Source organism: Leiobunum rupestre, chromosome 10, assembly GCF_980474605.1.
Source record: "Leiobunum rupestre chromosome 10, qqLeiRupe1.1.hap1, whole genome shotgun sequence".
Classification (NCBI taxonomy): Eukaryota; Metazoa; Arthropoda; class Arachnida; order Opiliones; family Sclerosomatidae; genus Leiobunum; species Leiobunum rupestre.
In genome coordinates this window covers 40,165,499-40,193,364 of record NC_143393.1, presented here as the reverse complement: position 1 = coordinate 40,193,364, position 27,866 = coordinate 40,165,499, and the positions used below count along the sequence as shown (strand labels likewise).

The 27,866-nt window shown below is 36.6% G+C and overlaps 3 protein-coding genes across 5 annotated transcripts; 1 reads left to right on the top strand and 2 right to left on the bottom strand.

Annotated features, from left to right (window-relative positions):
* Positions 1-102: 102 nt before the first annotated feature.
* On the top strand, positions 103-828 carry LOC149925682 (transmembrane protein 186). Its single transcript, XM_090161446.1, has one exon. The coding sequence runs from the start codon at positions 141-143 to the stop codon at positions 753-755; it is 615 nt and encodes a 204-aa protein (XP_090017572.1). The 5' UTR covers positions 103-140; the 3' UTR covers positions 756-828.
* On the bottom strand, positions 768-4,540 carry Pgd (phosphogluconate dehydrogenase). The gene is made up of 7 exons (XM_090161442.1): positions 4,357-4,540; positions 2,447-2,954; positions 2,044-2,178; positions 1,652-1,972; positions 1,433-1,566; positions 1,149-1,371; positions 768-1,089 (listed from the first exon to the last, which is right to left on the bottom strand). Exons 1-7 carry the CDS (start codon positions 4,368-4,370, stop codon positions 970-972), a joined length of 1,455 nt encoding a protein of 484 aa, XP_090017568.1. The 5' UTR covers positions 4,371-4,540; the 3' UTR covers positions 768-969.
* A 1,111-nt stretch (positions 4,541-5,651) lies between these two features.
* Positions 5,652-27,046, bottom strand: Mi-2 (chromodomain-helicase-DNA-binding protein Mi-2 homolog). 3 transcript variants are annotated; one of them, XM_090161440.1, is made up of 31 exons: positions 26,753-27,046; positions 22,016-22,347; positions 21,841-21,942; positions 21,483-21,771; positions 21,298-21,410; positions 20,863-21,054; positions 20,660-20,803; positions 20,307-20,483; positions 19,134-19,570; positions 18,791-19,073; positions 18,543-18,734; positions 18,286-18,486; positions 18,085-18,222; positions 17,895-18,016; positions 17,664-17,837; positions 17,458-17,599; positions 17,145-17,394; positions 16,953-17,077; positions 16,253-16,892; positions 16,060-16,101; positions 15,908-15,999; positions 15,448-15,539; positions 14,517-14,703; positions 14,084-14,450; positions 13,674-14,013; positions 13,349-13,582; positions 13,198-13,292; positions 12,510-12,743; positions 10,697-10,799; positions 10,080-10,203; positions 5,652-6,227 (listed from the first exon to the last, which is right to left on the bottom strand). In XM_090161440.1, exons 1-30 carry the CDS (start codon positions 26,829-26,831, stop codon positions 10,128-10,130), a joined length of 5,994 nt encoding a protein of 1,997 aa, XP_090017566.1. In that variant the 5' UTR covers positions 26,832-27,046; the 3' UTR covers positions 5,652-6,227; positions 10,080-10,127. The 3 variants fall into 3 exon arrangements, with proteins under 3 accessions (XP_090017566.1, XP_090017565.1, XP_090017567.1); XM_090161439.1 differs by having other exon boundaries at positions 14,517-14,708; positions 15,450-15,539; XM_090161441.1 differs by having other exon boundaries at positions 14,517-14,708; positions 15,450-15,539; positions 16,060-16,089.
* Between the last annotated feature and the right edge of the window lie 820 nt (positions 27,047-27,866).

Here is a 27,866-nt window from a genome sequence, read left to right as displayed (position 1 = left end):
CTGCCCCCTTGCGGAAGTATGTATCTGAGCTATTGGTGCAGCACCTGCCATCTATCGTGTATTTTTTAGTTTAAAGTTGTACCTAAGCATCAAAAACAAGAACCGAAATTAAATAGTTACCAATTGTATACCGTACAGAAATGTCACTTCTCCGAGGTTGTTTGAATTCTCAGTTAACTAAATTACGTTTTTTAAACCATGAAGGATTACAAACCAAAAAGTTACTTTGTGTACGACAAATTCAAGCAGTAGGTGGTAAATTAGAGGACAATGCCGTTCAGAACGAATGGAACAATTTTTACAAGTTCCCGTATATTAATCATGTCCGTTTACTAAATAGATTTAAACTGTATCAAACTGCCATATCAACATCCTTGGGTCCCTCGGCCATTTATATGTATCTAAGTGAAATAATTACACTGGAAGAGTGCCAGTACCTTTGTGGAATAGCTACGTTAGCATGTGTAATGCTTTACGTAATGGGAAATATCTTTAGAAAATTAATAGGTATACTATCTGTAAACAAAACGGGCGATCAGATAAGAATTTCCCATTTAACCTTTTTTGGCAACCGTAAAGACGTTGTTACACCTTTAAACAACATTGTACCATTCTCAGAAATTACTTACAACCCCAATGACTTGTTTCTCAAGCTCCGGAGATACAATACCAATGATGAACTTTTCTTAATATTGAAGTACGGTGGAATTTTGGACAAAAAAGTATTTGAAAAAGTGTTTGGAGCAACTAAATAATTAAACCAAGTGTTCAGATTTAAAAAAAAGTTTATTTATATAACAAATAGTACATTTATCTGAAAAAAGGAAACTTGAGAAAATATAACATTATGTAAATACGTTTTTTGTCACTTCATTTTAAGTTTTAACACTATATAAATATGATCACCCAAAATACTACCCTGAAATCTCTTTCCAAAATATGGGACAGTTTCTCAAATAAATAATTTTTTTAGGCATTATAGGTAGTGGAAGCGACATTTCCACCATGACCAGTCCAGTTGGTGTGGTGGAATTTGCCAGGGCTAGTGAGAAGTTCGTAGGTGTGTGCACCAAAGTAGTCCCTTTGTGCCTGTTTAAATAAAAGAAGGTTAAATTATAGAAATAATAGGTTGAATAAAATTAAGTTACTTGAATAAGGTTGGCAGGCAAGGTTTCTGATCGGAATCCATCGTAAAAGGCTAGAGCGCAACTGAAACTTGGAGTTGGAATTCCAAGAAGGGCTCCATTGGCGATGACATTACGCCAAGATGATTGAGACTTGTGAATTGCATCGCGAAAAAAATCATCCAAAAGAAGATTACTCAAATTTGGATTTTTATCAAAAGCGGCTTTGATGTTACCCAGAAACACGCTAAAAGATTAAAAAACAATTAATCATTTCATTAAAAGGGGTAATTATATTTGCTCATTACCTTCTAATAATACATCCTCCTCTCCACATGAGCGCTATTCCTCCATAATTAAGTTTCCAGTTGAATAACTTCGCTGCTTCTCTAAGCAGCATGAAGCCTTGCGCATACGATACAATTTTGGAGGCGTACAAAGCCTTTCAAAGAAAAAAATGGATTAGAAAGGAATTAGGTCAAAGAGCTAGTCAAATGTGAACCAATAAACTTTGTATAAAAAATTACTTTTCTGATGTGTTCGATAAACTCTTTTTTGTCTCCAGTGTATTTGGTCTTTTCGGGACCATTAAGAACTTTACTGGCAGTGACGCGTTGCTCTTTCAGGGAGGAAAGACATCTAGCAAATACAGCTTCACCAATCAGTGTTACGGGAACTCCGTAATCCAAGGCAGCAATTGCGGTCCATTTTCCAGTTCCCTTCTGTCCGGCAGAGTCTCTAATTTGGTCAACCAATGGTTTTCCATCAGCGTCTTTGAATTTGAGAATGTCCTTGGTGATTTCAATCAAGAAAGAATCCAGTTCTCCAGTATTCCATTCCGTGAATACCTAAACACGAAGACATTCTATTGATAAGCTTATTACTCGAATAAATACTTTCAGTCGCGAGATAATGATACCTCGCTCATTTCATCTGGTGTCATTCCAAGAGCATCTTTCATTAAGTGGTAGGCTTCGCAAATAAGTTGCATATCACCGTATTCAATTCCATTATGGACCATTTTTACAAAATGGCCCGATCCTCCTTCTCCAACCTAAAAGCAATAATTACAAAAAGAAAGAAATTAAACCAGAGTTAATTGGTTATTTTAAAAATTTAAATTATTTAATATTTTTTTCATTTATAAGCAATGTAAGACTTTTTTCGCTGTTTCTAATTAACATTCTAAACCATTAGTGGAAATAAAAACAAGCCAAGATAAAAATTAAAGTACTCAGTACTGACATAAGTTAATAACAGGTGATTTTTTTATAGTTATGCTATCTAGTTAGTTTTGAATGGAAATTGTTACAGAAACTTACCCAGTCACAGCATGGTTCTTTTCCAACTTTAGCGGCAATACCTTGAAAGATATCTTTAATATGGGGCCAAGCCTCTGGATTTCCTCCAGGCATCAGAGAAGGTCCATATCTGGCACCATCTTCGCCACCACTTACTCCAGATCCAACGTATAAAATATTTTTGTCGGCAAGAGCTTTGCACCTTCGATTTGTGTCTTGATACTCTGAGTTACCACCATCAATGATTATATCACCAGCTTCCAACAGTGGTTCAAGTTGAGATATGAAGGCATCCACGGCGTCACCAGCTTTAACAAGTAACATAACCTTGCGTGGTTTTTTCAACTTGGCAACCATTTCTTCAATGGAATGGGCCCCGATGATCTTGGTACCCTTCGCTTCGTTTTTTAAAAATTGGTCAACCTTCTCAGTTGTTCGATTATAGGCGCAAACCACAAAGTTATGGTCATTCATGTTCAGAATTAAATTCTGACCCATTACGGCCAAGCCAATCAGTGCAATATCAGCCCTAAATAGTATAAAGCTTATTTTAATTGGTCCATGAAGTATAACTTAAGAATAATGTGATCGTAAAATAAGTACTTATTTTTTAATAATATACTAAAAAACCTTAGCTAAAAACTAAAATTTAAAGGTTTTATTTTGCCTAAAAAATATGATCACAAAATAAATATATCCTTAACATGACAATTATTTAATTTTAATAATATACCAATATGTAACAAAATTTATCTTTTTTAACACACCTTAATATATGTAAACTTAAAAAGATGATATTAAGTAAAATCAGAAGTATACAACATCTTGTAGAAGTATTAATTTCTCTATAAAAGTTACATATATTGTAATTAAATTAAATATAGCCCAAATTATATCAGTTCCAGGTAGAATTATATATCCAAGCAGAGATACAAGATCTGTGATCCAAGAGAAATATTGTTGTAGGTAATATACAAGGGAAAAACTATGTCTCAATACTAAGCTTGCCCCATTTTATCTGTCTCTCTCTAGAGTATCAGTCTCGAAAATCTAATTTTAATCATTAAGGCTATACTTACACAGGCTCCAGTTTCATTTCCCGAGAAAATTTACACAATCCATTACCCATTTTTTTAAGTATAATAAAAAAGCAATAAAACAGAAATATTACAGAGATTTTAAAAATGTAACAAATCAAAATACTTAAATAATTTTAAAAACCTATTGGCAACTCGGCATTATATTAATAAAAGTCCGGTTCAGAAGTACTCAAACAAGTAAATAGGAAACCAGCCAATGTTTAAATTTTAACTCCGAGACCCCCTACCCAACCCAAACGAGTGTAGAATTTTTAAGTATTTAGCCTTTCAGAAAGTGGGTTGATACTGGTCACCCTCCATAGATTCCGTAATAATTTCCGTTACGGCTGCCTTAATCACAGTGGGTGAGGTCAGTTTTGAGAAATCACTTTCACTTGCAGAATTGCGTGAACTTGGAGGAAGCCAGTTAATACCGGAGATACATAAAATCCTGTTTGGAAGTTGCATAATTCTTGTCCTATAAGCTCCACCCCCAAACTAGTTTCCTTAGTTTCCCACCTACTTTTTAATATACGAACTTTCCCTGTAAAGAAATTTACCAGACTAACGGGCCGCCAGTATTTGTACAAATATGAACCTTAACTAAACAATTAGGTAGATGTAAACTTATTACATCAAGAAACGAATAATTCACTAGCAGCATTCTCTATGGCTTTAAGTGGTTATCCTTACATTTTCATTTAAAAAATGTGCATTAATGATAATTTAAACACAACTGCGGTATATTTAAATTTTCTATAGAATATTTAGCGACCTTTGACATTTACATCTTGGATTAATAAGCTTGCAGTAAAGTAGCAAAACATACAAACAAGGCCTATTTATACTCACTTCGCTTCGGACATTCTGAATTCTCGTTAAATTAATAAATTAAAACCTAGCTAACTATAATATTTGAATTGCAAGGTTAAAATAAACGCCGGCGAATAAGACGACTTTCCCAATAAGAATTTATCAACAAAAAGATAGAGGAAAATTCATAAGCGGAACCGGCACAGACATCGAATCATTCGAATGAAAAGAAAAGTGGTGCGAGGCAAGACACCAATGGAAAGAGAAGGCGTGTTTTTTAAATTTTACACACGTGATACGGACAGGTAGAGACATCTAGGTTACATATGCTTCGAGATCACCAACCAATAAAAGAAAGCGCTGAAATTCAAACTTCGGAAGACAATGCATTAAAATGGCTAAAACCTTATTTTTTGTTTTTACTAAAAAGTTTCAACGTTTTAATTAATCCAAATTCATTTTGTCAGTTCATTTCCTTTCCAATGTGGTCTGACGTTTTATCTCTATTAAAACTTATCAGGTCGATTACATGACGTGACCATGAAATAAAAGCGTGATAAACTATAGACCGTAGGTGAACACTTTCGGAAGACGTCAGTTGTAGGGCACCAATGAGATACCGGGTTTATTTTATTTTTTTTTTATGGTGGGGAGGAGCTTACCGTTAGAGCGTGAGCGGATTATGAGCAATCATGCTAAAAATCGTCTCACAAATCTTGGTATTATATACCGTGTATGCAGGAGCTGGACGGTGGTGTCTAAGGTTTCGTGCCAACACCATTTATGTTCATTCAAAATAAAAGCAAGAGCTGGGAAAATTTAGTTAATATATATTATTTTAAAGTTAGTTTTGATGAATAAAAACATGACACAATATTTTTACCCCATTGTTTTTGTTTTAATAAAAATTCACAACATGAGTACTATGGAATATTTGAAAACAATGTAAAAAAACTGAAATATGGAGATTTGAACGACGATTATGTGAGTTTTTTTCTTCTGCTACGATGAAATGTTATTTTGTGCCAGTATTAAATACTTCTTAGCACCACACAATGTCGTAGGAACTGCCTTATAGTTCATTAAAAACAAAATACGCTTGATTTATAGATTTTTCATTTTTAAAGGGTGAAATTAACCAATCATCACAGTTAAATGCTAATGAACAGCTCTTTCAACAATTAAAAAGATTGTCTCACAAACCCCCCCTCCCTCGCAAAAAACTTCGATACTTGCAAAACTATTAAAAAATTTCAGTACATCCCAAGATTAAGCAACTAAGTAATACGAATAAATTTTATAACTTTCATCAAATTCTTCTCTCTTTTTTTGGATTTGGAAAATGTACATTTCCTTCGCTTTTCTTCATTTATTAAAGCAAAGTTTTTTCATTAAATTCGCAAATTCTTGTACAGATTGGCTCATTTGGTTTTAAAAAATATTATTGCGCAGTTTATGAACAACTTTGTCAATATTTATCAAGTTAATCATAGTACAAAATGTTTCCTCTTCACGCCATTTTTGTTAACTATCGTTATTATTAAAAACAATAAGTTGACAAAAAACACTGATTGTGATAAATAAAGTTAAGGAATATACAAAATTTTTTAAAGAGATGAAATTATTTAACTCTACATTATCAAATTTATTTAATATCTAGCTGGTCCCCCCATCACTTTCTTACTCAAACGTCTCTGAAAAAATCGTACATTAAAACAACTTTGTCTCCTTTAAATTTAAACGTATAATTTCTCCTAGATGATAATAACTTTATACAGAAATAAAGATATGAGCACTCTTCTTTTTTCTTCATTAAAGAGACAAAAAGTACTGTCCTGTTTTGCCATAAAAATGTTTTTAATATGTCATCAAGTTAATGGTTATCATGGTGGCTTTGGTTTCGGTTGCCACTATAAAAATTATATAAAAATTGAATGAGTTAAAAAGTCAGACAAAAGGTAAACAAATTATCAGGCTAATAGTTAATGATAGTGGTGGTTTTTTGCGGAATCAAATGGTCAGGCAAATGGAGGGGGAGGCGAAAAGTGTCAATCAAATTCTGGACATTACCACGGGTAATTTCAAACGATATTGTTTCCCTTTACTGAGGCTACTTCATTGGTGGCCGTTTTAGCCCCTCTCAATATTTTTCTACCGCCCATTTAATGAGAAAAAAGTGCCCTCTTTTAATGGCAGTGATTTACTATCTACTGATGCAGCGTTTAGTGACTCTCCCTACATCTTCTCCCCACACTCCCAACCATAGAAATCTTATACTCCTACCTAGAATGCTCCGGTCTACGGGAGAACCTGACGCCAAGACATTTTGTAGCAACGACTAATGATTATATAGTCTTTGCTTAAGCTTCAGCCAATCAGCGGCCATTCATTAATTACGGCAAGCAGCTAGCGCCATAACATGGCGGTTAAAAATAGTAAAAGATCAGACGATTCTTACAGGATCCATCCGATCCAAGCTCGCAGAATTCCCATAGGTTTTTGCTGGAATTTTTTCACATGAACCACTTCAACGTTTTTGGATTTTTATTTAATAATAGTGGTAAGATTATTGTAACTTTTAGTTTTGTTTCATATTTACTTATTATAAGGAATATTTAAATACCATTGTGAGGAAGATAAATAAGATTTCGTTTAGGTTTGCTTTGAAAATATTTAAGCCTAGGCCTGACATAGTAAGTAATATTGTATTTATGTTTGTAGAAACTTAGATAAACAAAAACCTTATGAAAGAGTAATTATATCCCAGAAAATATTCATTACACTAAAGAATGAGGTAGCAAAGTTATTTGTAGATTTTCTCCCTCTGTGGCCTTTTGAGTGTATTTCCTTTGCAAATATATATTTATAGAGAACAATGATGTGTATCTCATTTTCCTCCGATATACCTAATATAGCGATGGTTGAATGGCGACTTGTGTATAGAATCAGAATTAAATTTGTTTTGTACGAATACCGATATTTACAATGCTAAATAAAGTGTTTTAAAAAAACCGGATATTGCAATAAATATTGTCCTGAGTTGTTGTTCCACTGAGCTGACTGAACCTCCTTAAGTAACTTTTACCAAATCACCAATTTGAATATCACGCCGTTTGTTAACATTTCAAATTACCCCGAGGCCTGTACAACGACACATTTCGTCCACCGCAAATCGTTTTCTACATGTGGAAATGAAGCCTTCGAGGAGCCATAACAACAAACAACGCAATAGTTATCCACAACGTTTGCATATAAGAGAAAAATATTTACGAGTTTAGAAACAGTCTACCATGCACGGCCCCCTGCACGCGCTCGCTCTGCTCCTGACCATGTTTAAAAACCATTGAGTTGGGAATATTAATCTAGAGATCCAATCAAATCTGCTCCCCGCGAAACAAGTTTTTGAAAAATACGAATGTGCCGTCTGCTCTAAAATAACGAGCAAACGTTATCATATGACCCGTGGCGCCATCCATTATTTTGAAGAAAAAAATATTTTTGCTTGAAAACGCGTCTTATTTGAACGAACCATTGAGAGATAGAAGGCGCCACGGGTAGAATGTTGTTAAAAATTAAATTAAACTCTATTGACGTGGACCAATCAAATGCTGGTTCTTAAGGTGACGTAATCTAAAATCGAATTATTATTTTCAGTAACTCAAACTAGATGGCAACGAGTCGTTGCCGTAATAACTCTTTGAATCGTGATTGGCTGATAATGACGAAACCTCCGAAAATGTAATTGGCCCATTTTGTATTTATACGGAATCATTCTACGTTATAAGATTTCTATGCTCCCAACTTCCAAGCATAAAGGTTTCAATCAGCCTTGGAAATAAGATTTTTTTTAAACTGGTCCTTATGACCAGTGACCCCCTAGCTTATGAATTATTAAACTGATCTAATATAAAATGTTCTAATGTCATTTTATAAGCCTATAAAAACCTATACTACATGTTTAGAAGTTAGATTATGTTGCTAACATTAATTTTACACGTATGAGTATCACAAGAATAGTACAATATAGTACTATCTCACATAACACTACTGCCTAGAAGACCCTCGTAATTTACCGTATTCTCTCTCTCTACTCCAGGCCCCGTAGCTCCCGAGTTCCGGTCCGTTACCGCGTAGCCTACCGTTCCTTACTCGGGGGATCCGTAAGCGAGACTAGAGGATTGAGGGTTTGAGGCCAGAGGGGGATTAGACATTTCGATACGTTCGAGGGATGCGAGCGAGGAACTCTGCATAAAGCCTCGATGCGCGGCCACGACGGTAGTACGCTGTACATAGAATACGGTGAATAGGGAAATTAAAATTGATAGAAACCTTGAATTAATAAACTGGACATCTATTATTTGATATTATTTCGAATTATTAAACTGGTCACTTTCTATTTTTTTGTTATTATTTTGAATTAGTAAACTGGACACGGTGACCAGTGACCCCCCAAATTTTGAATAAATAAACTCGTCTGAGCAATTAATTAACTGGTCTTTGACCATCTGACCACCGTTATTTCCAAGGCTAGTTTCAATGGCGAACCAAAGGGGGCGTAGCGTAGTTTGCACCGCGAATACACTTAAGCCACGTGCACACGTACCCTCGGAAACGTTTTGCCTCGTTTTGATCTCGCTGCGGTTTTTAGCGTTTGGAAATGTTTTTGTTCACACGTTTGATTTCCAGTGAGTTTTGAAGAAAATTGGGCATGCGTAGTATGGAAATATAATAAGAAGTTCGTCTGCTCACGGATTTCAGTGTCGTTTCCAAACATTCTTGCGGTCTTTTCGACCCCTCTTTTTGGCCGCCCGCTAGTCGGCCATTACCCGGAACCACCGGTGGGGGGTCTAGGCTCGGGTCTTTGGTCCCAGGATATGGAGAATGGGGGTTAAGGCGGGTAAACTCAACATGAACGCGCCCAGCAAATTCCCCAAAAAAAGAGTGCATAAACGTAGTCTAGATTATCTTTGGTATAAATGAATGCACCCAGAAGAAATTTGTTGGATTTTTTAAACAAATAGACAAAAACTTGCCAGACATTTGCTCCTAAAAAAGGCATAAAAAATTTTATTAGGCGAAAAAAAATTCACGATTGCCGATTTTGGTAAATGGTTCACAAAAACCGAGTCGATGACGTCACGAATCGCTGCTAAAACGGTCAACGAAGCGATCTAATAGCGTTTTCCATTGGGAACCTCCGAGCACTCCCGGAGTGCTCCAAAATCAAAATCGTATTCCATTGGGAAAAAAGGGGCAACTCCGAGAGGGAGGATCGTCTTCCATTGACCAAGGTACTCCCTCCCGGAGTGCTCCCAGCTGCCCCAACTCAAGAGTCGGAGGGAAACAAAAGAGTGCTCCGAAAACGTTTCGTATTTCATTGAGAGCTAGTAGGGCGAATCCTCCGAGCGCCTCGTACAGAGAGAAGTGACGTCATTCAACAAATCCAGATCACACTCGGAGGTTCCCAATGGAAAACGCTATAAAACGCTGGGACGCGCAACGGTCACTGTTCACACGACGGGATACAAACGTTGCGGGACCACTCGCAACGTTACAGAGGGTTATGTGTAAACGCGGCGTTAGGTACGCCCAAAAAATATATTTATGTTTGCTTACACCCACGTTCATGGGGAAAGTATTTGCAATAGCGTATAGAAAAAGGGGGATTATGGGAGGGGCACCACTCGCATAAAAGAGTGTATATGGTTAACGAGGTAAGCAAGAGAGCAATCCAACAAGTTTTTTTTTTAAACAATGCTTACGAATTGGCCGCTACGAGATGAGCTAGAAGTTCAGCGGGAATTTCGCCTTTAAAGGTGGTCGGTATTCCGATTGTGCTGCCCATGGGAGGAGGGTTTCTTCCTTGATACTGTTGTTTCAATGCGGCTACAAATAATCAAAACGTCTTAATCAATATAGCGCCCTAACGAATCTGCCTTTTTCCAATACACCCGGCAAAGCATGACTTAATATAGGGGGACAATTTTCCGTGAAAACTTTGCGTCGTCTGCTATGAATCTGTTAGTGACAGTGTTATACTTCCATTTGCAGATCATGTTGCAGACAATTTAACGTTTTTTTCACCGGAAGTATTCCCTTATTTAAACTATTTAAGCCTTGTCGCCTGTATCGGGAATAAGGTCCATTTGTTATTAAAATATGAGAATTCAAATATATGAAATAACCAATATTATCCCAAAAATAGGCTTATTTTACTTGATACAGTGAAAATTTTCATTTCAAATAATAAAAACTACCAACTCAAATAATACATAACTAAAATCATGCGCAAGCTGTTAAACAGATCTGACATACAGGGAAAATGTGGGGTGAAAAAAACGAAAGTAATTTTAGCAAATTAAAATTAAAAACTACTCACATACCCCCAGGGAAAGCCGTCTGGGGTAGTAAATGCTGTGGTACAGCAAGCTGACTATGGAAAGGGAAATTGGTTCCAGCGAAATGATGCGCTGAAGCAAACCCTAAAGTAAAAACGGAAAGCAGACATGTTTTTGGAATGGACAGCAAAACAAGCAAGCGAGCGAAGCAGGCAGTTAATGACTAATATTAAAAATTAAATGATATCTAAATACAATCAAGCATAAAAAAGTGAAAAATTGTTTACTAATAACCACTACTACTTTTACATTGTAATGCATTTTTGCTCTTATCATAGCATGCCATAAAAAAAAAACATCTAACATGCTTGACACTGTTGTTTAGTTTAATATGGTCAACAGTGGTGCGAAAAGAACTAACGAAGATATACATGAATCATGATCAACTTATGTAACATCGACTCACCTTCGGGTATATGGACTGGGACTGTTTAATAAAAAAGCCTGTTATTTACGCGCAATCTAAGTTTAAATCATGCCTTTATTAACCAATTTGTATTAAAAGTTTAATTACTGAATAAAAAGGCATGAGCTATCTTTACAGGTTTATTACAGCGTTTTAAGCTAAAAAGTTACAAAATTAGAAAAATTGGAAAAAAATATTTTTAAAAAAGTGGAGAAAAAAACATGAATGTGTATCGATCTGGGGCAAGCGGGTTATCATGCCCAATAAAAACACAATTTAATTACTTTGAACTACAATTAAATATCCATAAACCAAAATTTATTGTCTAAATAAAAATCTTTGGTATTTAGGTTTTCACCAAAGTGTTATGTTACATGTTCGAATGTTACGAAGGCAATATGAAAATTGAAGCAATGAGAATGATCTTAATGAAATTTTATGGAAATTTCCATTAAGGTCTTTGAAAATTTTAAATAAAGGACTTTCATATCATAAAAAATTCGTTCCGAAACTTTTTAACTAGTGGAAATTCTTAACTAAAGAGTAATTTAAAAAAAATCAAAGACCTTTTAAATGAATGGACAAAAATGGCTCCCAAAATAGCCAATTTTGCGAATGAATATTGAATGGTACAATAAATGAGGGACCCGTACAATCAAAAGGTTACTTAGATGAAGCTGCTAGAAGCGTGTTACACCAATTGAAAAATGGCAATAAAACAAAAGGCACCTGGTTTGACAGATTTACCACTAAAAATTGAGGAGGTTTCGGTGGTTACAAAATGCAGCAGATTCATAATCAAAATAGACTGGTTCTTGGCAGTAAAAAATCAGTCTCTCGAATTATATTCAACTTCCAACAAGAGAAGTTAATTTTATCAAAATGGGCAAATGAGTATGTTTGCACCAAGAATAACATCATATGTTTAAATATGATAACATGCTACATGACTTAATATTTCTAATCATGCCACATTGTAGTAAAACTCTTTAAAATAGATCTGTTAAAATTATTTTTAACAAAAGGAACTATATATTTTTCAAATAAAGGGGAGGAATGACAAAGGTACTATTTTTCAAGCAATATTTTTGGCATAAATTACAGAACTCAAAACTGGTTCTGGTAAAATCATATGCAGTGGGTTTGAAAATATAACTTTTACAACATAGGATTTTTAAATTGCAAAATATTTAATTTTTTTAAATAATGATAACCGAATGGGAAATGACGCAATAACAATATTATTAAAAAGACTATTCTAACAATCCCAGTTGGGTATTACTTGGTTTAAAAAACCTAAGACTACCATCATCATTGTCTATTATAACTACAACTTTACATTTGCCTACTATGTAAAAGAGTGTGAATATTGAAAGGTTTAGACAAACCTTGTTGAGCCGCTTGTTGTTGGGAGAAGGCTGGATGCTGTAGTTGGGGGCCTACTGACATAGGTGGATTCATTCCAGGTTGGGCCATTTGAGGCTGTCCAGTCAACCGAGACAAAATACTTCGCTCCGACATTTGAAGTCGTTGAGCTACAGGAGGAATTCTGGCTAACGTTGCCGGTAACCGACTAACGTCAGATTTCATATCACTGAGCAGCTCCTCAAGCTGATTGAGCACTGTTAATGAAATAGTTAAAGTTTATAGTCAGGCTAAGTCCTATTGATATGGGCAATCATTTTTGCCAACTTAGTTAGTGTTTTGCTTCTCAATAAAAAAATTCTATCACCTTTATTAAATATGTTAACATATTTTAAGGCATCCAATATTAATATTATAATTTAGTTGTTTAATCAAAAGTATGAGAATGAATATTTTTAGATATAAATTTTTATTTAAGGATAGCTATTTAAATTATTACTTTTATTAGATTTAAATATTAGGGCCTCAGTCAAAACCAAAACACAATTTTTATTCAAAAGCTGGCCAACAAAAGTACTAGCGAGCCCAACATACTGTGGAAATGATTTCCCTATTTACATGTTTGGAACCATGGTGCCAAATTAAGTTAACACAAATGTTAGCTCACATGAATAAACATTAAGCGCGTAGAATCTACAAATTGATAATTACCTTTATGAAGAACCGCATTAGCAGGTTTGTTACCAGCCAGAGATTCTTTAGACAAATGTTGGTGAGATTCCGCCAGACATTCCAGTTCAGCAAACCTAGAGAATCATTTATCAGAACTCAAATTCCAAAAACTTAATAGGCGTAAACTTACCTAGCATTCAAAGCCATAGCGGGGTGAGTAGGGTCTTGTGTCAAGTTAAGGTAAGCTGCCCTTCTTAACTGTTCCTCTATGACCAACGCTTGCTCTAAAAGCTTGAATCTCCTGGCCAAAAATTTGTTCTTTATTTCCAGGAAATTACCTTTTCCCACATCCATTTTAAATGGTTCGTTGATAATGGCAAAGGCAATATCATTTTGGATATCTTGCCACCTACCATAGCCGTGTCTAAATGAATTTGGTTAAGAAATACAACAAATTTTTCTAACTATTCTAATATTCCAATAGAACACAATAATTGGGCCTTATAAAAGGATACTTGACAATTCCAGCTAGAAGCCAGTAATCATGTCTTCTGTGCCAAATTTCATACTCCCTACCAGGTACAGCGGCACGTTCTTCATTTTGCCACAAAGTGTGCAGTTCCGTAAAACCACCATCTGCGATATTGAACATAAACTTTTGCTTTCCAACAGCAGCTTTCACCATTTCGGGAGAAATTGTTTTGTCCTTGGTTTCAACATCCTTGCTAGACCCGGCATTCGCGTTTTTGTTTTTATCACTATCTTTCGCGGACTCTTCATCAGCACCACCATCTGTCGATTCTTTCTTCAAGTCCATAGCTTCTTCCTCATCTTTTTCTTTAGTTTTCTCTATACCTTCAAAGTTTTTTATTCAGTTTATCACATTTAAAATATTAAACTTTTACAAATTAGTCTTCGAACGTACTTATTTCCTCCACTTCATTCTCTTCTTTGACTTTGGACTTTTCGTCTGCCTTCTTTTCGGATTTATCCACAGATTCTTCTTTCACTTCCCCCTCCCCGGACTCCGTTTTGGCCTTTTCATCCCCTTTATCTTTGTCTTCATCTTTAGTAGACAAATCCTCTGGTCCGGAAGCACCTGGTGCAGGCGTTGGAGCTGGTGTCGGTGCTGGTGTTGAGGTTTTGCTGTCTGATGGTGTTGTTGAAGGAGTTGAGCCTATAATGGCGCCAGTTATTCCAGCCAGGGCGCTTTCAGCGGCACTTAACACTTTAGGATCAAGAATCTCGACAGGCATACTCATAGTACCATTTATAGTTTCAAATTCTTGAACCTGGGTAGCACAATGATTAGACAATGACAAAAACCCAAAATAACTCAAATTTGAACATCAATATACCTTTTTCCTAATCAAAGACATTACTCCTATTCTCGTTAAAACATGTTGTCTGGATAGACCCTCTCTTGGAACTCCATCAGCAAATGTTTCAGAGTTATCGGCCCCTGGTTCGCAGAGATGTCTCATGAAAAGCGACACGTAGGCTTTGAAGTTCTTCTCAGATTTGCCTCTTAGATCTCGAACAAGCCTACAGTAAGAACAAAGGCAAACAGATACAGCAAAAAATGCATTTGGATACAGGTATCGATACTTAAACCACAACAACAAACTTTTTTAAATAAGAGTCTATTAAAGTATACTGGCAGGCACAATTAAAAAATAACTAGATTTCTCCTTTTTGGTAATAAAACATAGTAAACATGTTAAAGCCAAAAATGAGTTACCAGTAAAGATTAAAATGTTTGGAAGATTTATCATCTGAAATGCTGTAAAAAGCCAGATAACCTACGATATACTACTTTTAAATATTTATCTAAACAATCAACGCTTAACATTCTAAGTAAATACGCTAAAATAACAATGATTTAACTCTCCAATGACCCAAATTATGGTAAAGCACATAAGTAACCTAATAGACATACAAGAATGACACAAAACAATTTCAGTTATGACTATTTGTCACAAGACTGGTAATCGGAAGTATTGGTAACCCTCTTCGTAGAAACACAAACCAAAATATAAAAATTCAAAAATAGCTACCTTGAAAAATAATAGCCAATCTTACAATACAATTCATCCTAATTTTGCTTAAGTAAGTGTTTTTACTTTGGAATGTATTTCAATATCTGAAGTAACTAGTAACCACTTCCTGAGAGTGGTCAGTACAATTTGGCCAAAGTGTCAAAACGTTTATTTATTACTTTACTTATCAAAAAAAAATATTGTCTTGGAGAGTTAAAAAACATGGGAGGATATAAGAGAGTACACTCACCACTGAGAATTGAAGGCATCTTGAGGTGGCATTCCATATCGCATAATTGCGTTTAAGAAGGCTTTCCTCTGTCTAGCGTTAAAACCAAGGACCTAAAATAGCAAACATTGTTAATTTGCAACATGAACTTGAAAAAATTTATATATTATGATGGAAAATATAGATAGCGGCCATCAGTTTAGAACAGCTTTTATCATGATAAAAAAAATGTACGAAGGCGCCTTTAAGAAACTCACTCAACTTTACGTGGTTTCTCCATGGTTTACCTCGCTAAATACTCTTAATTAAGTAATAATTAACAGTGTTATTTACTTTAAGTCCAATCAATATTTTTCTATAATTCTCACGATAGAAACTGATACACAATTGGACTAAAATTATTTAAGTTAATCAAATGAGTAAGGTTTTCGCATCATCTAGCACATTCCCAATTAATAATTTTTAGAAAGGTCATAATTACTTCAATATTTCCACCAACTCTAGCCAATAACGGAGGCAAGGGTCGATCTTTCTCATTCAGGCCACGGTTCTTCCTATTTCTACCAGTTTTTTCTGATAAAATTATAATCAAATTGTTAGAAAAAGAAATTTAAATAAATAAAACTTAATTACCTTCTTTATTCTCTTCAAAATCATCATCATCTTCATTGTCATCTAGAACACACGTTAATATGACAATTGCCAACAACAATTACGTGTAAGCTAATCATGGTCGTAACCCCCACTGCAAAATCAAATATTTGCAGGGCGGGTATGCTCTATACCACGTGTCACTAACATATAGAGAGGCCTAGGCTACGCTCACCTGAAGGAACTGAGAAGTCGGAATTATAGTCCGACAAATTATCTTGCCAGTTGGTATCATCTTGGTTGCCAACTGTGTCGTTATAATTGACTTGCTTTCTAACTCGCTTTCCCTTCCCGAGAGTTCTAGCCATGTCCTCTTGCTGTTGTTCATAATGATGCCTCAAAAGTTTCTCCCAATACGCTGGGTCAGCAGATTCTACTTCTTGTTTCAAGATCTCCGTTTCAGGTTCTTCTTCGACTTCTTTTGTCACATAGGCTGCCACTTTGAAAGAGCTTAAATATTCGTTGGCCCATAACTCCTTCTGTTCTATTCCTTCATTGGTGCGATCCAGTAGATCGTCAATGGCCTTTTGATCATAATGAATGATTTCTTCAGGAAATTCCATCGTACTATCTTGGTGGCGTTTCCTTTCAATGTCCTTAAACAATTCTTCCGTTCCAAACCTCAAAATATCGTCCAATTCTTGTTTAGACATTGTGTTAGATCGGCTGCCCATCCCAGGTCTTACTACCAAATGAGTCAACATCATTTTCTTTTTGGCCACTTGCGTAATTCTCTCCTCTACAGATGCTCTCGTCACAAAACGGTAAATCATGACTTTGTTAGATTGGCCAATACGATGGGCTCTACTGAATGCCTGAAAAAAAACATTGGTCAAAAATGGGAACATTCTCAAATAGTGTAACACAAAAGTTACCTGTATATCATTGTGAGGATTCCAATCAGAGTCATAAATAATCACAGTATCAGCTGTAGCTAAATTAATACCAAGGCCACCAGCCCTTGTAGAAAGTAAGAAACAAAACTGTGGAGCACCAGGAGCTGAAAAACAAGCAGCATTTAGTCGCAAAATAATGAACCAAGGGCTATAAAAACACTTAACACGTACCATTAAATCTATCAATGGCTTCTTGTCTTTGATTTCCAGTGATGCCACCATCAATACGTTCGTATTTGTAGCTTTCATGCTCTAAAAAGTCCTCCAACAAATCCAACATTTTGGTCATTTGAGAGAATATCAAAACCCTGTGACCCTCATCGTAGAGTTTTCTCATCATTCCTTGCAATAACAGTAACTTGCCACAAGCTTTGGTTAACGTAGACCCTTCATAAGCACCATTTGGCATTTTCGGCGCTTCCTACAGGTTCAAATCGAATGAATTTGGTGTATGTTGAAGGAAATGGGGCAAAAGTACTCTTACCAAGGCTGCTGCTGGGAATAAGTAAGGATGGTTACAACATTTCTTCAAATCCATCATAATATTGAGCAAAGACACTTGGTGGCCACCACCTTTAGCATTCAACGCTTCGAAGTTACGAGTCAAAATGAACTTATAGTATTTCCTGTAATATTTTCAACAATGATTGATAAATACTAAAAGAAATATTACTAAAAATACAGCCTTACTTTTGAATAGGTGCAAGATCAACACGAACAATGAATTCACTTTTAGCCGGAATGTTCTTAAGGACATCAGCTTTGAGTCTTCGAAGTAAATGAGAACCTAACAGGTCATGAAGCTTTTTAACTTGTTCCTCCTTTGCCAAATCAGCAAATTCATTAAGAAAAAATTGAAGATCGCTAAAGTACAAAACAATTATGATTACACTATTTCCGCACACAAATTGAAGTACTTACTGAAATGAGGATGGACTAAGAAAATTTAATAAATGAAAAAGTTCCTCTAAGTTATTTTGTAGGGGAGTTCCGGTTAAAAGTAGTTTATAGGCGATTTTGTACGAATTTAAAATTCTAAAAAACTGCAAGAAGCAAAACAAACCAAGTTAAAATTTAGGTCAAATTAAAATAAATTAAAAATGCAGTCTACCTTAGACTGATTATTTTTCAGTCGATGAGCTTCATCTACGACTAAAACTTGCCAATCAACAGAGCCCAATGTGGCAGTGTCGATGCAAATTAACTCGTAAGAGGTCAGCAACACGTGAAACTTGACTCTGCAGTCTTTCTACTCGACAACCAAAACAAAAATCAATAAGATACCAAAAGCAAAACAAACTTAACAATTTACCTTAATTCTTGAGGCCTTGCTTCCAGACCTAACAGCTCCCTCATCAAATGACAATTCGTGTTCACGAATCACAGCTCTGCTGTCTTTGTCTCCAATATATGTAACAACGTAAAAATCAGGAGCCCAAGTCTCAAACTCTCTCTCCCAATTAATAATTGTTGAGAGCGGAGCGCTAACTAAAAACGGTCCTCTACAATGGCCCTAAAAACAAAAAGTTATTAATATACCACTTGGAGCTCATTGCAAATTCAACAGACCTCTTTGTACAATGAATATAAAAACACAATGGTTTGAATGGTCTTGCCTAGACCCATTTCATCAGCCAGAATAGTATCAGTTCCATTGGACCAAGAAAATCTCAACCAGTTGCAACCTTCCAACTGGTACTCATGAAGTAACATGCCAGTACATTCAATGTATGAAGGCTGTTTATCATACTTTTTCTTTGGCTGTAAAATTAAAAAGTTGGTGGAAGCACTTAAAAAATTTTTACAAAAATAATTACGTCAGTGCTGGGTTTATCAGGTGGAGGAGTCATTCTTCGATCCCTCTCCTCATCACGTATTTCTTTAGAGCGCTTTGATTTGCTTTTGCCTTTACTGGATTTTTTATTGCCAGTATCGCCTTGTTCAATCGAATTTCTGAGATCCCAGTAGTAAGTCATTGCTCTCTGCATATCAGGAAGCGGGTCAAACTCTGCATTGACATCAGGAAACTCCCAAGAAGCTTGATCATAAGGTAGGTCACGCCACTTTACTAAGTACATTGTACGACCATCTCGTAAATTCCTGTCAGGGAAAAAACCAGTGTAAATGATTTGCAAACACAGGATGAAAATAAATTCTTACTTATGATTAATAACTCTGTGAACATTCAACCATTCCGGCCTGATACCATATCGATAAAATCTTTCCTCCAAATTCTGAGGATCTTCAGTACGGTCCAATTTCTTTGGAGCCACTTCTTCGCCGTCAGCATTTAAGCTGCTACCATCATCCAAGGGAGGTGGTTCGTCCATGTCATTTTTGCGACAATAATTTCGGTACATAGCCGGATGGTACACATCCAACTGAACCTCTGATATCCAACTACAATGCCAATAAGACATATCGGCCCATTTGACAAAGAATTCCCGTTGAGGCTTGGGTTGCACTTTTTTGCTGGTTGAGGGTTGGGCAGCTGGTATATCATCTTTATCAGTTTTGGCAACTTCGCTACCCTCTTTGGGTACTTCCGCCCATCGCCAAGTCAAGATTTTGGCAACTTTCCCCTTTAACGGTTCCACCTTTTGATTAAAGATAAAAAATTAAAAAAAACAAAAACATTAAAAACTTAATATGAAAGAACAAAATCTCAGCCAAGTCTTTAAGCCCCGTTTTCAATCACGATTTTTCCGAACAAAAATTTTTGCATCAAAACCAGCCGCGAGAAGCTTCTCTATCGGCTTTTTGTCACGAGAAGCAGATATCTAAATGGAGTTGATATAGGCTTCTTTTGAAATAAAAGCGAGTCAAAAAACCAAAAGCGAATAGCCTGAAAAATATCGTAATTGAAAACGGGCCTTAAGACTAAGTTCAGATTCTGAATTATAATACTGAACTTGGCTAAAACCTTGCCGTTTTAATAAAAACTTAAGAGGTAAGACATAAAACACACTACAACAAAATTTGAAATAATAAGAAAGGCCAAATATATTCTTTTTTTTTTGAATTGAAGAAAAAAAGGAAAATTTTTAAGGCTTCCTGACACTGTGTCATTCCAGAGTTACGAGATTAGAACGTATACCGGTATGTCTCAAAATTTTCCAATATTATTTTCAAAAAATTTAATTAAACTAACCAAGATTATAATGTGGTTAACAACCTTTTAAATTCTATTTGTTAAATATAAAATCGTTAACTACGTGTGGTGGACATAGCACCAAGAAAAAGATTTCTCTAGAAACACACCATTTTTTGGGGTTTTTTTATTTTTTTTGTTCCTTTCCAAACTATACGTACTGGTACACGTTCTCAACTTACTGAACAACGAGGGCAACGCCAGTCCCCATCTGGTATGTTCTTAAGAGGAGGGTTGAGACAGTGTGTGTGGTAAGCCGAAGGACAACTATCACAGCAAAGGAGCTCTCCGCCATCTTTACATACACGACAGACCTCCATATGTTCGTCTTCTTCTTGTTCTTGAATTCCTTCTCCTTCCTATATAACGGCCCAAAAATGAAAAAATAAGCATCCCAAAGAATTATTATTGATATCTAAACAGCGTTTAGAAATTGAAGTGATATTTTTTGCCTAAATGCAAACGAAACATGCTATTTAAAGAATGGGGGAAAAAGTGCATCGTATCATTGCAAATATTTCTTTAGAAATCTTACGCAATGAGGGCAGCTCCATTTGCCTTCGGGAGCTTCCTCCAGTTCTGGATCCAAACACACAAGATGATACGCTCTGGGACAGGTATCGCACAAAATTATTTCACCTCCTTGTTGGCAAACTTCGCAGTAATCTTGATGGTCCGTCTTAGAGAAAATTAAGATTAGCTAAAACTTACAAGATATTTTCAGATTCAAAATTTTACCTCGTAGCCTTCATTTTCTCCCTCTGAACCAGGGAAGCTGGATGTGGTCTTCGTCTTCTTCTTTTTCTTAGTCTTTTTAGTTTTACTTTTCTTCTTTGATTCAGATTTAGGTGGTGGAGTGTAATTTTGCGCTTCCTCTAGGGCAGCTTCAAAATCAGCGTCACTTTTATTGTCACTATAGCTATCTTCTTCCTATAAAAATCCATATTTTATAATTTAATGGAAAAAAGCAAAGGGGAAAGAGCCAAGTTTTAACAACAGCGTGAGCCTAGAGGCCTTTCACCTATTAATTTGATGGAGAAAACTGGGTTAACTACCAAAGTCATCAAAATTAACGTCAATAATATAATTTAGGCCCTTGTTGAACATTTAATACACAATTAAGCTCATAATTTTAAAACCTTGGCACTTCCCCTTAAATAACAAAATACCTACCGAACTGTGTTTCTTCCTTTTACCAATACCACCTAGTTTAATTTTAAGAAGGGGAACTGATTTTTTAGATTTTGATTTTGAACTTTTACTTTTTCCAGAGCCTTTATCCAAGTCTACGCAACAAAATAAAAAACATTATACTCTTTTTTTTGTTTTACGAATTTTTTAAATAAAATTATATTAACCTTTACTTGGTTTCGGCGTCTGTTCTTCTTCCAGAATAGACTCTTTATTGGGATTATTCTCTAAAAACTCTTGCCACTTGGCAGATATCACAGAGACCATTTTTGACATAGCAATTTTGGGATTTTCTTTGGCAATTAACGGACGCACGTGTTGCGAGAAAAGTTTATAAGTGGTTAAATTCTGGTAGTCCACATCCGTAAACTCCATTTCGACATCTTTCAGACCTAATTCACTGCAAACTTCAAAAGACGATTTCGAGGCTGAACTGTTCACCGCTAACGGCGAAGGCTGTAACAAAAACCATAGCAAATAATATTATTCATACCCTTTCGCTTAGAACTAAAACTTTCGACTAACTTTTTCCAGTTTTGGTTTCTTTGATTTCTTGGGTTCCATCATGACATAGTCACTGTCATTATCAGAATATCCACCACCACAAACTATATTTGTTTCACTCTCCTTACGAAAATAAAATAATGATGAAAAATAATCAATATATTAAACAAGGAATCAAGAAATTCCCAAGACTAACCTCTCCACTCTCGGAAACAGCTTTCTTTTTCTTTTTCTTCTTTCCTTTCTTGCGTTCTCCGTCAGATTTGGCCTTTCGTTTTTTGCCTTTCTCTTTCTTGGGCTTCTCTTTTGGAATAACAGGGGCTTGTTCTTCCTCTTCCTCCTCTTCTTCATCCTTATTGCCATCTTCCTCTGACAGAGGAGGATCAGGATCTTCCGGACCACCACCCATATTCACCAACTGGTCATCGTCCGTAACTGTGTTGTTGCCATAACGACTTCTGTGGTCACCGTCATCTTCTCCTAATGTGTTATCACAATCTTCACCATCATCGTCTCCCTCTGTTTCACCTAAAGAGAAGCAAAATGTCTATGTTGTTAAAGATGAAATTGAAAGCTTTATAATATGTAACTCTTGCCCCCAGTTTGTTGAGCACCAAGGAAAATAAATTTGTTTAAAAAAATTTCCACAAAAAGTCATAAGACAATAATACCACGTTTAAGCACTTCGGGGAATTTAGAATTTGCAGACATGTTGTGGCACAAGTATTGTACCAATTAAAAAAATAATCTTTTATCTATTTGATGATAGCTAAAAAAGCAGATAAAAGAATATGTAAAGAATGTATGTAAATATAGAAATTTGTCATGTGATTTAATGAGTCACAAAAACTATACCCTCAAAATGTAGGACCAAATATTTAAAGATAAGTAAAATTTTAACTGAAACTACCAAAGGTCAAATATCAATTTTAAATGCAATCAATGATTGCCCAGAAGCTTGTATTGGCCAAAAATTCCAAAATTGCATTCTACTAAGCCACAACTGACCCAAGTTGGCAACTATTCGACAAATATTTGCCCAAACTGGCAACTACTAGGCAACAATTGACCCAAACTGGCACCTAATAGGCAACAATTGACCCAAACTGGCACCTAATAGGCAACAATTGACCCAAACTGGCACCTTCTAAGCAAATATTGACCCAAATTTGCACCTACTAGGCCACAATTGACCCAAACTGGCACCTTCTAAGCAAATATTGACCCAAACTGGCACCTTCTAAGCAAATATTTGCCCAAACTGGCACCTACTAAGCAAATATTTGCCCAAACTGGCACCTACTAAGCAAATATTTGCCCAAACTGGCACCTACTAAGCAAATATTTGCCCAAACTGGCACCTACTTAGCAAATATTTGCCCAAACTGGCACCTACTTAGCAAATATTTGCCCAAACTGGCACCTACTTAGCAAATATTTGCCCAAACTGGCACCTACTTAGCAAATATTTGCCCAAACTGGCACCTACTAGGCCACAATTGACCCAAACTGGCACCTACTAGGCCACAATTGACCCAAACTGGCACCTACTAGGCCACAATTGACCCAAACTGGCACCTACTAGGCAACAATTGACCCAAACTGGCACCTACAAGGCAACAATTGACCCAAACTGGCACCTACAAGGCAACAATTGACCCAAACTGGCACCTACAAGGCAACAATTGAACCAAGTTGGCCACTACTAGGCAAATATTGAACCAAGTTGGCCACTACTAGGCAAATATTGAACCAAGTTGGCCACAACTAGGCAAATATAAACCCAAGTTGGCCATAACTAGGCAAATATTAACCCAAGTTGGCCATAACTAGGCAAATGTTGACCCAAGTTGGCCACTACTAGGTAAATGTTGACCCAAGTTGGCCATAACTAGGCAAATATTAACCCAAGTTGGCCACTACTAGGCAAATGTTGACCCAAGTTGGCCACTACTAGGCAAATGTTGACCCAAGTTGGCCACTACTAGGCAAATGTTGACCCAAGTTGGCCACTACTAGGCAAATGTTGACCCAAGTTGGCCACTACTAGGCAAATGTTGACCCAAGTTGGCCACTACTAGGCAAATGTTGACCCAAGTTGGCCACTACTAGGCAAATGTTGACCCAAGTTGGCCACTACTAGGCAAATGTTGACCCAAGTTGGCCACTACTAGGCAAATGTTGACCCAAGTTGGCCACTACTAGGCAAATGTTGACCCAAGTTGGCCACTACTAGGCAAATGTTGACCCAAGTTGGCCACTACTAGGCAAATGTTGACCCAAGTTGGCCACTACTAGGCAAATGTTGACCCAAGTTGGCCACTACTAGGCAAATGTTGACCCAAGTTGGAAACTACTGGGCAAATGTTGACCCAAGTTGGCCACTACTAGGCAAATGTTGACCCAAGTTGGCCACTACTATACAAATGTAGACCCAAGTTGGCCACTACTAGGCAAATGTTGACCCAAGTTGGCCACTACTAGGCAAATGTTGACCCAAGTTGGCCACTACTAGGCAAATGTTGACCCAAGTTGGCCACTACTAGGCAAATATTGAACCAAGTTGGCCACTACTAGGAAAATGTTGACCCAAGTTGGCCACTACTAGGAAAATGTTGACCCAAGTTGGCCACTACTAGGCTAATATTGAACCAAGTTGGCCACTACTAGGAAAATGTTGACCCAAGTTGGCCACTACTAGGCAAATGTTGACCCAAGTTGGCCACTACTAGGCAAATGTTGACCCAAGTTGGCCACTACTAGGCAAATGTTGACCCAAGTTGGCCACTACTAGGCAAATGTTGACCCAAGTTGGCCACTACTAGGCAAATGTTGACCCAAGTTGGCCACTATGCAAATGTTGACCCGAGTTGGCCACTATGCAAATGTTGACCCGAGTTGGCCACTACTGGGCAAATGTTGACCAAAACTGGCAACTAATAGGCAACAACTGACCCAAGTTGCCAACTACATAAAATAATTGAACCAAGACGGCAACTATTAGGCAACAATTGAAACAAGATAGCAGCAACTGACCTATGCCGGCGACTACTAACCCAAGCTATTAACTACTAAGCAACAACTGACACAAGCCAGTAACTTCTAAGCAACAACTGATCCAAGCTGACAACTACTAGGCAACAATTGACCCAAGATAGCAGCTACTAGGCAAATGTTGACCCAAGTTGGCCACTACTAGGCAAATGTTGACCCAAGTTGGCCACTACTAGGCAAATGTTGACCCAAGTTGGCCACTATGCAAATGTTGACCCGAGTTGGCCACTATGCAAATGTTGACCCGAGTTGGCCACTATGCAAATGTTGACCCGAGTTGGCCACTATGCAAATGTTGACCCGAGTTGGCCACTACTGGGCAACAACTGACCCAAGTTGCCAACTACATAAAATAATTGAACCAAGACGGCAACTACTAAGCAACAATTGATCCAAGCGGGCAACTACTAAGCAACAATTGATCCAAGCTGGCAACTACTAAGCAACAACTGATCCAAGCTGGCAACTACTAAGCAACAACTGATCCAAGCTGGCAACTACTAAGCAACAACTGATCCAAGCTGGCAACTACTAAGCAACAACTGATCTGAGATAGCATCTACTAACCCAATCTAGCAACTACCAAGCAACAACTGACAAAAGCCGATAATTATTAAGCAACAACTGACCCAAGCCGATAATTATTAAGCAACAACTGACCCAAGCCGATAACTATTAAGCAACAACAGGCCCAAGCCGGCAACTGCTAAGCAACAACAGACCCAAGCCGGCAACTGCTAAGCAACAACTGACCTAAGCCGGAAACAGCTAAGCAACAACTGACCCAAATTCTCAACTACTAGGCAATATTTATTGTTTCTAGCCAATAAAAATTGACACAAAACCTCAACAAAATGACAATGATGGACTTAAACCGTTAAGGACAATTTCTGATAGAAACCCAAATAAAAAAAAACAAGGATTAAGTTAAAATTTCACCTTGTTCAAAATCCATGTACTAATGAAATGTCAATAGTTTCTTAATATTATTTCACAACAAATTGCAAAACACTCAAATGTCTTTTGTCGTTTTGGTTATTAGTGTACAGGTACATGTCCCTGATATTTTTTTCTCACTACTCTATAGCAAAGCCTAATTAATGTAATGACGTTAAAGATTTAAGAAAGAAATTTAAGTATTTGAAAATTCAAGAAGTAATAGCTATTAACGAACGAAAACATATTCGAACTTTCAAAAAGCGTAATGAACAAATTCGAGAAAATGCAAATGAGATCACATTTCGGATCTTCCTTCCACCCCTCCAATAAACACAAAAATGGCTTCGTCCCCCTGCCTCGCTTTCCAAAGGGAACGCGCCACATCCGTATGCTAATGAATAATAGTTATCCTAATACTTATCCCAACTTTCCTTAGTTCTCGATCTACCGTTGAAAATATCGATTTCCGCCACCGCAAACCTATACTCCCAAAACCGATTAGACGAAAAAAATTGGCCATTTTGGTACCCAAATTTACATTATTTACGGTAAAATCAAAACAAAACCATGTGCTTCCCCATTCAACCGGCGACACTCGAGTCAAAGGGGGACCTTCCGTCGCCTCACTACGAAATTACGACTTAAATTTCCCAAAAAGGTTAGCGAAAAAAAGTATTTTTAACGCCATTAAATTCGATAAAATTCCCGTCATTAAAAGTTTGGGGATGATAACAAAACGCGTACACCGGGGTCAATGTAGTAAAATAGGAGCGTTAAAAATTTGGGAGGGAAAATCGCGCGTTAGTAGCGCCGATGCTAAGCGGGGCGCGCTACCGCCAGAGTTGTCGATGCGTACGGTCAATATAATAGGCAGCCCGCCGATGACTGAAAATGAAACCATTTTGAAAATGGGAAAAAAACGCCAAAATAATTCGCTCACCGGCTAACGAATCTTCTTCGGCATCATCGTTTCCCATGTTCTCCTCGTCGGAGACATCGTCGTTCCGAGGAGCGGGCATCTTGGGGTACTTAAAAATTTAAAACTTGTCGAAAATGGGAGCTAGCGCCAGGTAGGCGACCCCTTGAACCACGCAGACAACGGAGTTTCAATCTTCTAAGATGTCCGCGATAATCCTCAATCTCCCAGTCACCCCCCATTCGAGCCGAGGGGAGGGAAACCGTTTACGCATGCGTTAAGTGACGTAAAAGGGGGTAAAAATCGGGGGTCTCGCCATCCCATAATATTCGGGACGGATTTGTATACGGCTATATATTACCGTCACTTTTACCCGAAAAAAATATTAATTTTAAACGATTTATTACCGATATTTTTGTTCGAAAGCTTTTGTTCGCCCGACTTTGTCAAGTTAAGTTAAGGAAGTTAACGAACTTAAGAAAAACTACTTAATTTCGCTTCCGGATAGTTTTTTTCTTCGTTTATAAATCGTCGCCTTTCGATGAATGCCTTATTTATTCGAACAAAAGCGAATGAAACACTTTATTGTGCATTTACGATGTAGTGGTACGACATATTTCAAGTGTCGCTTAAGTTTTATTTCTACGCGCTTTTTTCACGCAACTGTACGATTTCGTACGTCAAAAATTGTATTATTAACAGGCTCAAAGCTACGGGTATAATAGTAACATAAATCCTTTAGTTAATCGTTATTCCATTAAATTCAACTAAATATGTTTAAGCAATTATTTTAGAATAATTGGAAGTTTTTCTATTTTGATGTTCGATTTTGAAAATGTAAAATGAAATGTAGTGTATTTCGTGTTCGAAATATTCAATAAATTTATTTTTCAAGTTAAATTTTTTTCTAATTTTGTTTCTACCACTATGTTTTTAATGTAAAGTAATTTTAGAAATATAAATATGTTAAAATTAAAATTTTACAGGAGCAAGAGGTATAACACATATTTTAGTGATGTTTAAATACAACCATGCCCAATAACTCTTAGAAATAGCCATGTGCTTTTCAGTTATCACGTTTTGTAGTTCAAATTTACGCGCCAAAATATGATTCATACCGATGGGAACTATTTGCTTG